The sequence below is a fragment of the Hemiscyllium ocellatum genome, chromosome 9 (genome assembly GCF_020745735.1).
Source record: "Hemiscyllium ocellatum isolate sHemOce1 chromosome 9, sHemOce1.pat.X.cur, whole genome shotgun sequence".
Lineage (NCBI taxonomy): Eukaryota > Metazoa > Chordata > Chondrichthyes > Orectolobiformes > Hemiscylliidae > Hemiscyllium > Hemiscyllium ocellatum.
In genome coordinates, this window is record NC_083409.1 from 91,637,052 (window position 1) to 91,652,327 (window position 15,276).

Here is a 15,276-nt window from a genome sequence, read left to right on the forward strand (position 1 = left end):
AGGCACACAGAGAAACACGTTTGTGTTGTTAGGGAACTAGAGCTAGAGCTGGATGAACTGCAATTCATCCAGGAAGCTGAGGGGTAAATTGAGAGGATGTGCAGGGAGGTGGTCACTCCTCAGACACAGGATAAGGACAGCTGGGTTACAGTCAGGGGGAGGAAAGGGAACTGACAGACAGAGCAGGGATCCCTTGTGGCCATTCCCTTCAGCATAAGTATACCATTTTGGATACTGCTGGTGGGGACAACCTACCAGGGAAAAGCAATAGTTGTCAGGTCTGTGGCACTGAGACTCAGAAGGAAGGGGGGAGAATAGAAAAGTGCTAGTGGTAGGGAACTCAATAGTTAGACGGATTGACAGGAGATTTTGTGGTCAGAAACAGGACTCCCGGAAGGTATGTTTCCTCCCAGGTGCCAGGGTCTGACATGTCACTGATCGGGTTTACAAGGTTCCGACAGGGGAGGGTGAGCAGCCAGAAATTGTGGTACATATTGGCACCAAAGGCATAGCCAGGAAAGGGGCTGAGGATCGGAAAAGTGACTACAGAGAGCTAGGTTGGAAGCTAAAGAGCAGGACGAGTCGAGTCATGTGCTCAGGTTTGCTACCGGTGCCACGAGATGATGAGGTGAGGAACAGGCAACGAGTGCAGCTTAACACGTGGCTGTGAGGCTAGTGCAGGAGGGAGGGCTTCAGATATTTAGACCATTGGGATGCCTTCTGTGGAAGGTGGGATCTGTACATGAAGGATGGGTTACACCTGAACTGGAGGGGCACAAACGTCGTGGGTGGAAGATTTACTCGTGCGATTCTGGAGGGTCGGAACCAGAACTATGTACCTGAGAAGGGGTGGTTGTAGATCGGGCAGTGACAGGATGTAGTGAATCTATCAGAAGGTTTTTCATGTGATGAAACAAAGGGATCAGTTAAAGTGTGAGAAAGTGAGGACTGCAGATACTGGAGATCAGAGCTGAAAAATGTGTTGCTGGAAAAGCGCAGCAGGTCAGGCAGCATCCAAGCAGCAGGAGCAGGAGCAGGATTTCCTGAAGAAGGGCTTATGTCCGAAACGTCGATTCTCCTGATCCTTGTATGCTGCCTGATCAGTTAAAGTGTGTCTGCTTTAATGCAAGGAATGTCAGAAATAAGAGTGATGAACTTAGAGCATAGATCAGTACTTGGGACTATGATGTTGTGACCATAATGGAGACATGGGTTTCACAGGGGCAGGAATGGTTGATAGATGTTCCATGGTTTAGAACATCAAAAAAGAAAAGCGGGGGGGTGGGGAGCAGGTGTAGCATTGCTAATTAGAATGAGTGTCACACCTACAGAAACAAAGGTTGTCGAGGAAGGTTTGTCTGATGAGTCAGTATGTGGGGAAGTTAGAAACAGAAAGGGAGCAGCCACCTCATTAGGGGTTTTCTACAGACACCCTAACAGCAGTAGGGAGACCGAAGTACTCTTAGGCCAGCAGATTTTGGAAAAGTGCAGATAGAGTCATAGAGTCAGAGATGTACAGCACGGAAACAGACTCTTCAGTCCAACCTGTCCATGCTGACCAGATATCCCAACCCAATCTAGTCCCACCTGCCAGCACCTGGCCCATATCTCTCCAAACCCTTCTTATTCATATACACATCTAGATGCCTTTTAAAATGTTGCAATTGTACCAGCCTTTACCACTTCCTCTGGCAGCTCATACCATATTTGTACCACCTTCTGTGTGAAAAAGTTGCCCCTTAGGTCTCTTTTATATCTTTTCCCTCTCACTTTAAACGTACGCCCTTTACTGCTGGACTCCCCCACACCAGGGGAAAGACTTTGCCTATTTATCCTATCCATGCCCCTCATGATTTTATAAACTTCTATAAGGTCACCCCTCAGCCTCCGACGCTCCAGGGAAAACAGCCCCAGCCTCTTTAACCTCTCCCTATAGCTCAAATCCTCCAACCCTGGCAACATGCTTGTAAATCTTTTCTGAACCCTTTCAAGTTTCACAACAACTTTTCGATTGGAAGGACACCAGATTTTCAGCAAGGTTGTTGTTATGGGTGACTTCAACTTATCCAATGTTGACTGGAACCTCCTTAGTGCAGATGGTTTGGATGGAGCCATTTTTGTCAGGTGTGCTCAGGAGGGTTTCCTTACTCAGTATGTAGACAGGCCAGCGAGGAGAGAGGCCATTTTGTACTTGGTGCTCAGCAATGAGCCCAGGACACATGTCAGATCTTGCAGTGGGAGAACAGTTCGATGACAGTGACCACAACTGCCTCACATTTACCAAAGCCATGGAGAGGGAAAGGAGCCATTACCATGGCAAGATATTTAATTGAGGAAAAGCAAATTATGACACTATCAGACAGGAGTTGTGAAGTACAGGTTGGGAGCAATTGTTCCACAGAAAGGGGACAACACACATAGAAACTGTTTAAGAAACAGTTGTTGCTAGTGATGCATAAATTTGTTCCTCTGAGACAGGTAAGAAGGGGTAAGATTAAGGAATCTTGGATGACGATAACAGAGGAACTTCTCGCTAAAAGGAAAAAGGTAGCATACGTAAGGTGGAGGAAGCAACTATACCACACAGCTTTAGACGATTACAGGCTTACTAGAAAGGAGCTCAAAAATGGAATGAGGAGGGCCAGGAGGGGCCTTGAAAAGACTGAGAGGGAAGGATAAGGGAGAACCTAAAGGCATTTTACTCATACGTGAAGAATAAGAGAATGATCAGGGAGAAGGTAGGGCCAGTCAGCGATAGCGTAGGGAATGTGTGTGTGGAGTCTGAGCAGATAGAGGAAGCCCTAAATGAGTTTTTTGCTTCGGTGTTCACTAAGGAACGGGACCTTGTTGTGAATGAGAACTTTGAGAAGCTGGGAAACAGGCTTGAACAGATCGAGATTCAGGAAGTTGATGTGCTGGAAATTTTGGCAAACATTAAGATTTATAAGTCCCCTGGGCCAGACCAGATTTATCCTAGGTTGCTCTGGCAAGTGAGAAAGGTGGTTGGAAAGCCACTGGTGAGGATATTTGCCTCCTTACTCTCCACAGGAGTCGTACCGTAGGATTGGAGGGAGGTGAATGTTGTTTCTCTTTTCAAGAAGGGTAATAGGGAAATTCCTGGCAATTACAGACCAGTCAGTCTTACGTCTGTGGTCAGCAAAATTTTGGAAAGAATTCTGAGGGATAGGATTTATGACTATTTGGAAAATCATAGCGTGATTAAAAGCAGTCAGCATGGCATTGTGAGGGGCAGGTCATGCCTCACAAATCTTATTGAGTTCTTTGAGGAGGTGATGAGACAGATTGACGAAGGTCAGGCAGTGGTTGAGGTGTATATGGACTTCAGCAAGGCATTTGATAAGGTTCCCCATGGTAGACTCATTCATAAATTCAGGACGAATGGGATACAGGGAGACTTGGCTCTCTGGATTCAGAATTGGTTGCCTGACAGAAAGCAGAGAGAGGTTGTAGACGGAAGGTATTCTGTGTGGAGGACAGTGGTGACTGGTGTCCCACAAGGCTCTGTTCTAGGGCCTCTGCTGTTTGTAGGTTTTATAAATGACTTGGATGAGGAGGTGGGTTAGTAAATTTGCCGATGACACAAAGGTTGGAGGTGCCGTTGATAGTGTCAAAGGCTGTTGCAGGCTGCAGCGCAACATTGACAGGCTACAGAGCTGGGCTGAGAAATGGCAGATGAAGTTCAACCTGGATAAATACGAAGTGATGCATTTTGGAAGGTCAAACCTGAATGCTGAATATTGGATTAAAGACAGGATTCTTAGCAGTGTGGAGGAACAGCGGGATCTTGGTGTTCAAGTGCACAGACCCCTCAATGTTGCCACCTAGTGGATAGGGTTGTTAAGAAAGCATGTGGTGTTTTGGCTTTCATTAACAGGGGATTGTGTTTAAGAGCCATGCGCTTTTGCTGCAGCTCTACAAAATCCTGGTGAGACCACAATTGGAATATTGTGTCCAGTTCTGGTTGTCCTATTATAGGAAAGATGCGGAGATTTTGGAGAGGGTGCAAAGAAGGTTTACCAGGATGCTGCCTGGACTGGAGGGCTTGTCTTACGAAGAGAGGTTGACTAAGCTCAGACATTTCTCTCTGGAGAGATGGAGGAAGAGAGATGACCTGATCGAGATACAAGGTAATGAGAGGCATGGATAGAGTCAATAGCCAAAGACGTTTCCCCAGGGCAGGATTGACTGCCACACGAGATCGTAGTTTTAAGGGTTTAAGTAGAAGGTATAGAGGAGACGTGAGAGTTAGGTTCTTTACGCAGAGAGTTTTGAATGCATGGATTGCATTGCCAGCAATGGTGGTGAAAACAGAGCCATTAGGGACATTTAAGCATGATCTATATGGACCTCAGTAAAGCGTTCGACAAGGTTCCCATGGGAGACTGATTAGCAAGGTTAGATCTCAAGGAATACAGGGAGAACCAGCCATTTGGATACAGAACTGGCTCAAAGGTAGAAGACAGAGGGTGGTGGTGGAGGGCTGTTTTTCAGACTGGAGGCCTGTGACCAGTGGAATGCCACAAGGATCGGTGCTGGGTCCTCCACTTTTTGTCATTTACATAAATAATTTGGATGAGAGCATAAGCGGTACAGTTAGTATGTTTGTAGATGACACCAAAATTGGAGGTGTAGTGGACAGCGAAGAGGGTTACCTCAGATTACAACAGGATCTGGACCAGATGGGCCAATGGACTGAGAAGTGGCAGATGGAGTTTAATTCAGATAAATGTGAGGTGCTGCATTTTGAAAAACAAATCTTAGCAGGACTTATACACTTAATGGTAAGGTCCTAGGGAGTGTTGCTGAACAAAGAGACCTTGGAGTGCAGGTTCATAGCTCCTTGAAAGTGGAATCACAGGTAGATAGGATAGTGAAGAAGGCGTTTGGTATGCTTTCTTTTATTGGTCAGATAATTAAGTACAGGATATTGGTTAGGTCACTGTTAGAATACTGTGTGCAATTCTGGTCTCCTTCCTTTCGGAAAGATTTTGTGAAACTTGAAGGGGTTCAGAAAAGATTTACAAGGATGTTGCCAGGGTTGGAGGATCTAAGCTACAGGGAGAGGCACAAAAGGCTGTGAGTATTTTTCCTGGAGCGTCGGAGGCTGAGAGGTGACCTTATAGTGGTTTACAAAATTATGAGGGGCATGGATAGGATAAATAGGTAAAGTCTTTTCCCTGGTGACTTTATGACTCTATGACTGCTGGACATGCACATGTACATCAGTGAATTGAGGGGTCCGTAGGTTAGGTTATTTTATTTTAGATTAGGATTAATCCTTTGCACAATATCATAGACTGAAGTACTTTTCTACGTTCGATCTAGTGAGGAATTTTATATTCCAAAGCCAACAGGTTTTCAGGAGAATGAGAGTGCCTGCCAGTTTTTCATGGCAGATGTCCTTTGCTCTGCAATTTACTGGAGGAATCAGGCAAGGTCTAGTACAATCAGCAGTTCCTCACCCAACCTGAGGTCCTTAAGTGGTCAATTATTAGCCACTTCAAGGCTGCTTACCATTGGCCATGATCTTTTAGATGCTGGGAAGAGTTCAGGGATGTAGGTTTGAGCAGCCCAGAAAATTATCCTGCGTGAGCCTTGTGGGGATAAAGGTACAGAAATTTTCCAGTACAGGCCCTTTCTCCAAATCGGTTTCCCTTTCACTCCAGGTCTACAACCGACCCTGTCACCCAGCTGAGTACACCCTCCCCACATAGCCTCACCATCACACTACTAGTTCCCTCCCACCACCATCCCCTGGCATTCCCTCCTGACCTTGCTACAAAAACTTGCACCTACTGAGTCCTGGAGCTCTGGTACTTAAGACTGTTGAGCTGTTTGCAATCCCAACAGTGGACACTGCTGATGGTGGCGCTACTAGGACGGATTAGCCAGCAGCTCTCGGAGACAGGTCTTGAGTGTGGAGCAACAATCCCACTTCCTGAGAATTAACACATCTCTAGCCCATGGTATCTGGAGGAAGTTTTCTTTCAATGTAATTCTTACACTGTATTTGCGAGGCAGTATAAATGTACCACTAAGTCCCGAGATAGTTGGATGGTACTTGGAGATGTGAAGCACAGTAAGACCCTTCTGCCTCAGATAAAGCTGAAATTTGTCAGATGACATACAGAATTGCAGATGTTTAAGACAGCTCATTCAGAAAGTTCAGGGTAAGCAAGTTAATTTGTTTAAAATTATCAAAAGGATCTTCTAGGTAAAAAAGATTCCATTTCCCCTTAATGGGGAGTCCAGAAAACGCGCAGGCATTCAGGAAATTAGAGTGCAACCATTCAGTGTGAAATCAGGTTGCATTTTTCACACAAATCACAGCATAAATCTGGAGCTTACTTCAACCAAAGGCTGCATTAAAATTGTCAAGACTGAGAGCAATAGATATATTTTGGGTCAAGGCATCATGGGAGTAGCAGTAAAAGTGAGATAATGAAGCTACGGTACAGGGTAGCCATGATCAAATTGAAAGGCTCAACATGCCTGAGGGGTTAAAAGGCCTGCTTCTTCTCCAATGGTCCCAAGTTACAAAGGATGCTACTGCTCATAATGTATGGCAAGAATTAACAAGACACTAAGTCTGACAGAGTGAAACTGTCACTGTAAACTTCAAGTAAAATGTCAGAACATAGGCACAAAAGATTTTCAAAGCAGCATTTTTAAAATGCATTCATGAGATGTCAGTGTTATGGGCTATTCCCCATCACTAATTGTCCAGAGGGCAGTTAACAGTCAACAACATTGCTATAGATCTGGAGTCACATGCAGGCCAGACCAGGCAAGGACAGCAAATTTCCTTTCCTAAAGGGTATTAATGCACCAGATGGATTTTAGACTAGCTTTTTATTTCAGATTTTTGACTGAATTCAAATGTCACCATCTACTGTGGGAGACAATCCCATGTCCCCTGGTTAACCTACTAGACTAGAGATGTTATCACTGTGCTACCTCCTGCCCTAAGGCTTTGAGTGACCTAAGAAGTTGTTTTACAACAGATTTAAGCCATTATGTACCACTCCTGCTACTGATCAATAGCAATAGACAACTGACAAATGTATGTTCTGTATCAACTTCTAATCAGGCCACACTACAATTCCTTCTGCATTCAGACTTCCACTCAGTATATCCCCATCCCCCATCCCCACCCCCTGGTTATCTGCTATATTTAAAGATGATCAAATTAAACATGTACATGTTCCAGATTAGTCTGGCTGCAGTTATAGTAAAGCAGGTGCAATGCTGGAGTGATGTGCAATTACTTCCCAGAAGTGGCCCACACCTGATTGAAAATAATTTCAGAATAGAAATCAACATCTAAGTGGCAGCATCATTCAAAGAACCTCCAGGAGCTGCCACACACTGGCTTCAGCTTCCAACTGTTATATAACTCAAAGTGCACTTCAGTTGATTTCACACTCAAATTGTACCACACAGTTTATGATGATTAGAAACTCCTACTGTTTTGCACCAATGCAAGTTCTGTATTTATAATAGTATTTGGATAGAGAAAATAGATGCAAACTTTGTACTCTATGCCATGTATGATACTTCTCAGGTTGTTCTGTTACTTTTATTGAGGTCAGGATGGTGGAGAATTTGTTGTCGTGGGGTGAGTTTAGTGGTGAATTGAAGCTATTGGTCTGAAATAGTCCCCCCCAGTTTGGGTGAATTATATTTTCATTCAATACTTCCAATCATAGCTAAACAATCACTTTCAGTGGCTTTTTTTTTGCTCCTGCACCGTCACTTCCAGCATCTACAAGGATCTTCCTTGGCCTCTTCCATTTCTCATCTACCTGCTGGGAGGACTCGTTGTTTTTGGTCCTTGCTCTAAACTGTGTTCGCTAGCTGACTAACCCTCACCCCTGCACTCCTCTCTCACACAACAGTCTACATTAAGACAGTCTAATCACAGCTTTGGTGTCATATTTGATCTCTCAATGAGTTTCCAAATGCATATTTGTGCTATTACAAAGACCAATATTACCACCTTCTTAGTACACTCCTATCTCAGCTCATCATCTGCTGTTGGAACCATTATTTATGCTTTAATTATCTCTAGATGCAACTGTACAACAGGCTGCTGGCAGATCTGTCATAACCTAGCTCTCAAAACTTGAGGCCATTCAAAATTCTGCTTCCTGCTTTTTAACTGGAAGGAAACATATTCCCGTGTCTGCCTTGTACTTGACAACTTACATCCTTGGTTTTAAATCCCTCCACAATCTTGTCCTCTCTAACTTCGTACTCTAGTCCAGCTCCACAGCCTCAAACAATATCTCTGCTCCTCTGATACTAGCCTCCATTGCATTCCGCATTATAATTATGCCATCATTCATTACCATGCCTTCAGCTGCCAAATCCCTATGTTCTGTCATATCATTTTTTCCATCTCTCTAATCTACCCGGAATTCTTGCATGAAAGATATTCCTTAAAATCTTTCTCTGTGACTAAACTTTTGCTTGTATGACTTAATGTCTTCTTACGTGGCTCAGTATTGCTTTGTTTTATAATGCTGCATGGAAGTGCCTTAGGATGTTTCACTACATTTATGCAGCATCTTTATTGTAAGTTGGTGTTGCTTACTGCTTGGTAGGAACTATAGTAGACTTGTCAGGAGAGAGCTATGGACTTGCTTATCCATAAAATGTGGGCATAGCTCACTCTCAACAGTCATGAAATTAAATATTTATAAAAGGGGAGGGGAACACCTGAGCTCATGTAATATAATGGGGTGGAGGAACCTGTATACGTGGGAAATAGGGTTCATTAGACTCCTTGAGCACTTTTACAAAGTGAATTGACATGACATTGAATTTATATTCTATGCTGCATTAAACTGATGTAGTGCAACAACTACCTCAAGGGATGGAGTCTTCCATTCAGTCAATGGATGAGTATCAGATTCTATGGGTTCACTGATGGGAGAACAGTCAACTTAATCAATGCACATACATCAGAAGCCCAATATATTGTCAAGCATCTGGCAACTAAGTTTTACAACACCTCTGCCTCTAAATATGTCCAAAAGGATCTAGCATGGGTAATGCCATGATGGAATGCTGATGGCCATTTTATCCCAGCTAATTCTTTACTCAAGGATAGTCAATGTTGTCCAATTTCTGAAAACTAAAATAATTCACTTGAGTTGTGAGAACCACCGTGGAATTTCACTTTCATCACTGATAGGTAAAGTCCTAATATACATCAGGACTTACCCTCTGGAGGAAGAGTTTGCTCACCCAGAAATTCAAGGCAAATTTCATCTTCTTTGTGGAATGTCCAACTTGGATTTTTTAGTCTGTCAAATCTAGAAAATGCACACTGCATTAGACCCTTCGAATGGGTCTCAAATTTGGCACTGACACAAAACTGAAATTGTTTTGTGACATTACCACACCTACAGTCATGATGTGGAGGTGCCGGTGTTGGACTGGGGTGGGCAAAGTTAAAAGTCACACAACACCAGGTTATAGTCCAGCAGGTTTATTTGGAAGTAGTGCTCCAAAAGCTTGTATATCCAAATAAAACTATTGGACTATAACCTGGTTTGTGATTTTTAACTTTGTACACATGTAATGGAAGTAGTGAGGAGAACATTGAAAGTGACTGCCAATATAATTGACTGGAAGAACTTAAGTATAACAGCAAAGAAATGGATGGACTCACGCAGCATTGTATAATTGGTTGATTAGCTCAGTTGATTTGTTTGCAGTGCAGAGCTGTGCCAACTACACAGGCTCAATTCCCACACTGGCTGACATTATCATGAGGGATTTTCTTAACCTCTCCCATTGCCTGAGGTGTCATTCCCCTCAGATTAAACCATCACCAGTTGTCTTTTCTCTAATGACAAAATTACTCTATGGTTGAGTAGGATTGTTGCAGTTTCACTTTTTATAACTGAAAGTGAAATACCTTGATATTAAACATTAAAGTTGGGATATTTCCACACAGTACATCATCATTGGAATATCTCCAATCTTTAGCAAATTCTATTGTTAAGAATTTAACACCATTGGAGACATGTCTCAGAACAGAATTGAAAATTGAAAGGCTATTTCTGCTCTTTCACAAAAAAAATCCTAGTGAGAGCATCAACTTCTTTGTCCCATCACTATCAGGTACTCATCTGTGATGGGAAGATATCAAAAGCTGAGGCACACAATGAAGGGAAGTTTCTGTGACTCACTTGTTTTAATCGATGCAAAGGGTTGAGAATGTTCTTTTAACTGGAATGAAATAATTTGGGTGCTCTTGTTGATCATATGGTATCCTTGTTACTCACCACACTGGGAATACTAACTCACATTCATGGCATCTTTTACGAGGATGGCCCAGGAATGGGTGGAGGGCCACACCTCAGGATGTCTGCTGAGAACTGGATTTTCCTTCACCCTTCAGAGTGGATTGTTTTATTGCCTCAAATTACTGGATATTGGAGTTGAACATGATGCAGAGATGTCAATAGACATTTTGATCCTTAGGTTCATTTCCTCAACCATAAAGAATTTAACTGAGCAAACAATACAAGAGGAAGTCCAATCAATTGGGGTCAGTTTGACGAAGTTCAATGAAAAGTAAGGATGAGGAAAGAGAGATAATGATGAATACAGATTTTTTTTAAAACAGTGGGAAAACGTCCAGTTGTATAACATTTAGGAACAACTGACTACATCCATTAGGTTAGACCATTATTCCTTTTCTGAGCCTCTAAGTTCGAGTGGAACTGCAGGACATCGGCAGGGTCCTTCGGACCCGAACTGTCAGCACTTCAAGGCATTGACGAGCTTCGCTCGTATTGACGGCGGAAATACAGCAATTGCACGATGCACAACGCCAAGGGAGGGCCAGGGCAAAGCACCCAGCAATTTGTGGCGAACCTGACCTTCTATGCAAATTTCTGGACTTTTAATGAACCAACAAGGACAGGTGTCCAGAGATACCCATCACTTTCCCATCCATTCTGGGCTATAATGGGTTTATCATACACAGCCAATCCAGTTCCACTCTATTATTCACAATATGACATAAAAGCAATGTATATTGGGCTGCCTCTCACGCTCACAATCGTTCCTGGAGATTTGCTGGTTTATTGAATTTGAAGGAGGGCAGGTTTAGTTCTAATATTGCAATATGACGCCCAATGGTGAGTTTTCATTTTTATTAAATAAATCTAACCCAGGACGGTGTTAGGAGCAGGGAGACAACAGTGTCACGTTGCAGTGTTCACAAGTCAATCGTTCAGTATGCAAATATTAATCTGGCGTGACCGTGCATTTTGTTTTCACAACTGTCACTCATCAACCCAACAATTGCAACATTTGTGGGAACAACTGGAAGGAGAAAGCTGTAAATATTGTGCCGTGGCTCCCTTTCTTGGACGCTCGCCCTCGATGAGTCGATTCAGCCGGCTGGCTGGATACACTTCCCACCCCAGTGGACGTGATTCCCATACACGATTTAACGTTGAGGAATACACTTGGCTTTACCCATTTGATGGGGTTGTGGGGGGTTTCTGGGGGGGAACCGGAGACCGAGCATCCTTGACTGAATTAACACGGGGCTGGCAATGCCACTGTTTGGAAGTTCCAGCAGGTGGGGAACGGTCTTACCTGGGCGTTCACTTACCTCCACGAAGTAAAAACAGGGCAGCAGCGTCACGCTGTCCTTGGTCAGCCTCCCTTTCTGCCTCTCCTTCGAAGACATGTTGGATCTTCGAGTCCTCTCCCGACACAAGCTTGGCACAATCGCCCAGGGAAGCTCAGGCTGCCTGGCTGCCTTCCATTCCCTCCCTCGGCTGATGCCTCCAACAAGTCTCACCCCTCTCAGTCACGCTGCGCAGATCCACGGGCAGAGAGGAACAGCAGCAATGTGCTCTGATAGGCTCGACCGCACATTGCCAGCTTCCCCAGACTCGCCCCGTTTCTTTGCCTGCCGCTGATTCTGTGTGTGTGTGTGTGGTGGGGCTTTTTTTTTGCCCCTCCTGCTGGTTAAGACGCTCCAATTATTGAACCGTGCATATTAAATCCCAGAAGTTAGCACACAGGGGAACGGCGCGTCACCAAAAGCTGCCCCACACCGCGGCTCTGACCGCTTGGAAAGGCGCAGAGTGACTCCCAGCAGGCACCAACGCTACAGGAATGTGTCGCCCTGTTGGCTCATGTCAAGCCACCCCGACTTGCCTTTATGTGGCGCCTTTCACGTCCGTTACAGGGTGGGGGCGGAACACAAGAAAGCATCACAGCAACGTGACCAGATCTAACAAGGCTACCTTCATGAGCCTAGGAGGCAGACTCACGTGACAGTGTATCCTCAATAGTCAGGTTTAGGAATTTATATATTTTTTAAAAAAGTGGGATTTCAAAGAATACACAGCAGTCCCCAAATCCCTTGAAACAGTTCCGCCCCGCAGTTTCCGATCTTGGCATCCCGCAGTGTTTCCTTCAGAGGCAGGCACGCTGAGCAGGTACAGGAGTTATATGCTACATCCAAGTGAGTCCTGTGCCACTTGGTCGTGTACTTCAAACCCAAGTGGGGCCCACAGAAGTTTATTTACCATTTCGCTACCTCGATATTGTTTTTCTGACACACACACACACGGACCCCAGGTGAAGCAGGAGCAGCTAAATTGTTTCAGTTACAACGCCAGTCCACTGAAAACATTTAATGTCGGCAGGCGGTAATTACTCGGTAAAAACAATGACTGCAGATGCTGGAAACCAGATTCTGGATCAGTGGTGCTGGAAGAGCACAGCAGTTCAGGCAGCATCCAAATTGCAGCGAAGTCGACGTTTCGGGAGGAGCTTTTACCCGAAACGTCAATTTCGCTGCACTTTGGATGCTGCCTGAACTGCTGTGCTATTCCAGCACCACTAATCCAGAATCTGATTTCCAGCATCTGCAGTCATTGTTTTTACCTCCAAGATTGAACTCAGGCCTCCTGGCTCAGAGTTAAGGATATTACCACGGCGCCGCAAAAAGCCACTTATCTTGTGATGAATCCATCTGTCCAGACATGCTTTGCTGGAGTTGCTGGAGAAACTCAGCAAGTCTGGCAGCATATATGGAGAGAAAGTGAGGACTGCAGATGCTGGAGATCAGAGCTGAAAAATGTGTTGCTGGAAAAGCGCAGCAGGTCAGGCAGCATCAAAGGAGTAGGAGAATTGACATTTCGGGCATAAGCCCTTCTTCAGGAATGGGAGGGTGTGCCAAGCAAGCTAAGATAAAAGGTAGGGAGGAGGGACTTGGGGAGGGGCGTTGGGAATGCGATAGGTGGAAGGAGGTTAAGGTGAGAGTGATAGGCTGGAGAGGGGTTGGGGGTGGAGGGGTTGGGAAGAAGATTGCAGGTCAAGAAGGTGGTGCTGAGTCCAAGGGTTGGGACTGAGAAAAGGTGGGGGGAGGGGAAATCAGGAAGGTGGAGAAATCTGCATTCATCCCATGCAGTTGGAGGGTTCCTAAGCGGAAGATGAGGTGCTCTTCCTCCAGGCATCGTGTTGTCATGGTCTGGTGATGGAGGCCAAGGACCTACATGTCCTTGGCGGAGTGAGAGGGGGAGTTAAAGTATTCAGGCATGGGGCGGTTGGGTTGGTTAGTGGGGGTGTCCCAGAGGTGTTTTCTGAAGCATTCTGCAAGTAGGCGGCCTGTCTCCCCAATGTAGTGGAGGCCACATCGATTGCAGCTGACGCAGTAAATGATGTGTGTGGAGGTGCAAGTGAATTTGTGATGGATATGGAAGGATCCCTTGGGCCTTGGAAGGAAGTGAGGGGGGGAGATGTGGGCGCAAGTTTTGCATTTCTTGCGGTTGAAGGGGAAGGTGCTGGGAGTGGAGGTTGGGTTGGTGGGGTGTGTGGACCTGACGAGCGAGTCGCGGAGGGAGTGGTCTTTCCGGAATGCTGATAGGGGAAGGGAGGGAAATATATCCTTGGTGGTGGGGTCTGTTTGGAGGTGGCGGAAATGACGAAGGATGATTGGTGGAGTGGTAGGTGAGGACCAGTTGGGTTCTGTCCTGGTGGCGATTGGAGGGGCGGGGTTCAAGGGCGGAGGAGCGAGAAGTGGAGGAGATGCAGTGGAGAGCATCGTCAACCATGTCTGAGGGGAAATTGTGGTCTTTGAAGAAGGAGGCCATCGGGGTTGTTCGGTGTTGGAATTGGTCCTCCTGGGAGCAGATGCAGCGGATAGGAAAGGAATTGGGAATATGGGATGGCGTTTTTACAGGGGCAGGGTGGGAGGAGGTGTAATCTAGGTAGCTGTGGGAGTCAGTCGGTTTATAATAAACGTTCATGTTGAGTCGGTCGTCCGAGATAGAAATGGAGAGGTCTAGGAAGGGGAGGGAGGAGTCTGAGATGGTCCAGGTAAATTATCCCTATTAGCATTCCGGAAAGACCACTCCCTCCGCGACTCGCTCATCAGGTCCACACCCCCCACCAACCCAACCTCCACTCCTGGACCTTCCCCTGCAACTGCAAGAAATGCAAAACTTGCGCCCACACCTCCCCCTCACTTCCCTCCAAGGTCCCAAGGGATCCTTCCATTTTCATCACAAATTCACCTGCACCTCCACACACATCATTTACTGCATCCACTGCACCTGATGTGGCCTCCTATACATTGGGGAGACAGGCCGCCTACTTGCTGAATGTTTCAGAGAACACCTCTGTAACACCTGCACCAAACAACCCAACTGCCCCGTAGCTGAACACTTTAACTCCCCCTCCCACTCTGCCAAGGACATGTAGGTCCTTAGCCTCCTCCATCGCCAGACCATGGCAACAGATGCCTGGAGGAAGAGTGCCTCATCTTCTGCCTAGGAACCCTCCAACCACAAGGGATGAATGCAGATTTCTCCACCTTCCTCATTTCACCTTCCCCTACCTTTTCTCAGTCCCAACCCTTGGACTCAGCACCACCTTCTTGACCTGCAATCTTCTTCCCGACCTCTCTGCCCCCAACCCCCTCTCCAGCCTATCACCCTCACCTTAACCTCCTTCCACCTATTGTATTCCCAATGCCCCTCCCCCAAGTCCCTCTTCCTTACCTTTTATCTTAGCCTGCTTGGCACACCCTCCTCATCCCTGAAGAAGGGCTTATGCCTGAAACTTCGATTCTCCTGCTCCTTTGATGCTGCCTGACCTGCTGCGCTTTTCCAGCAACACATTTTTCAGCTCTATATGGAGAGAAAGCAGAGTCAACGTGTTGAGTCCAGTGACCCTTTTTATTGTTCCATATTTTATTTTCTGCTACCC

The 15,276-nt window shown here is 45.6% G+C and overlaps 1 protein-coding gene across 2 annotated transcripts in view; it reads right to left on the bottom strand.

The window, feature by feature from the left end:
• Window positions 1-11,740, bottom strand: part of LOC132818822 (phospholipid phosphatase-related protein type 4-like) — an 86,268-nt gene extending 74,528 nt beyond the window's left edge. For both annotated transcript variants that reach the window (XM_060829939.1, XM_060829938.1), the window contains exon 1: window positions 11,663-11,740. In XM_060829939.1, the coding sequence (XP_060685922.1) occupies window positions 11,663-11,740 (78 nt within the window). The remainder of the gene's footprint in view (window positions 1-11,662) is intronic.
• Window positions 11,741-15,276: the final 3,536 nt, after the last annotated feature.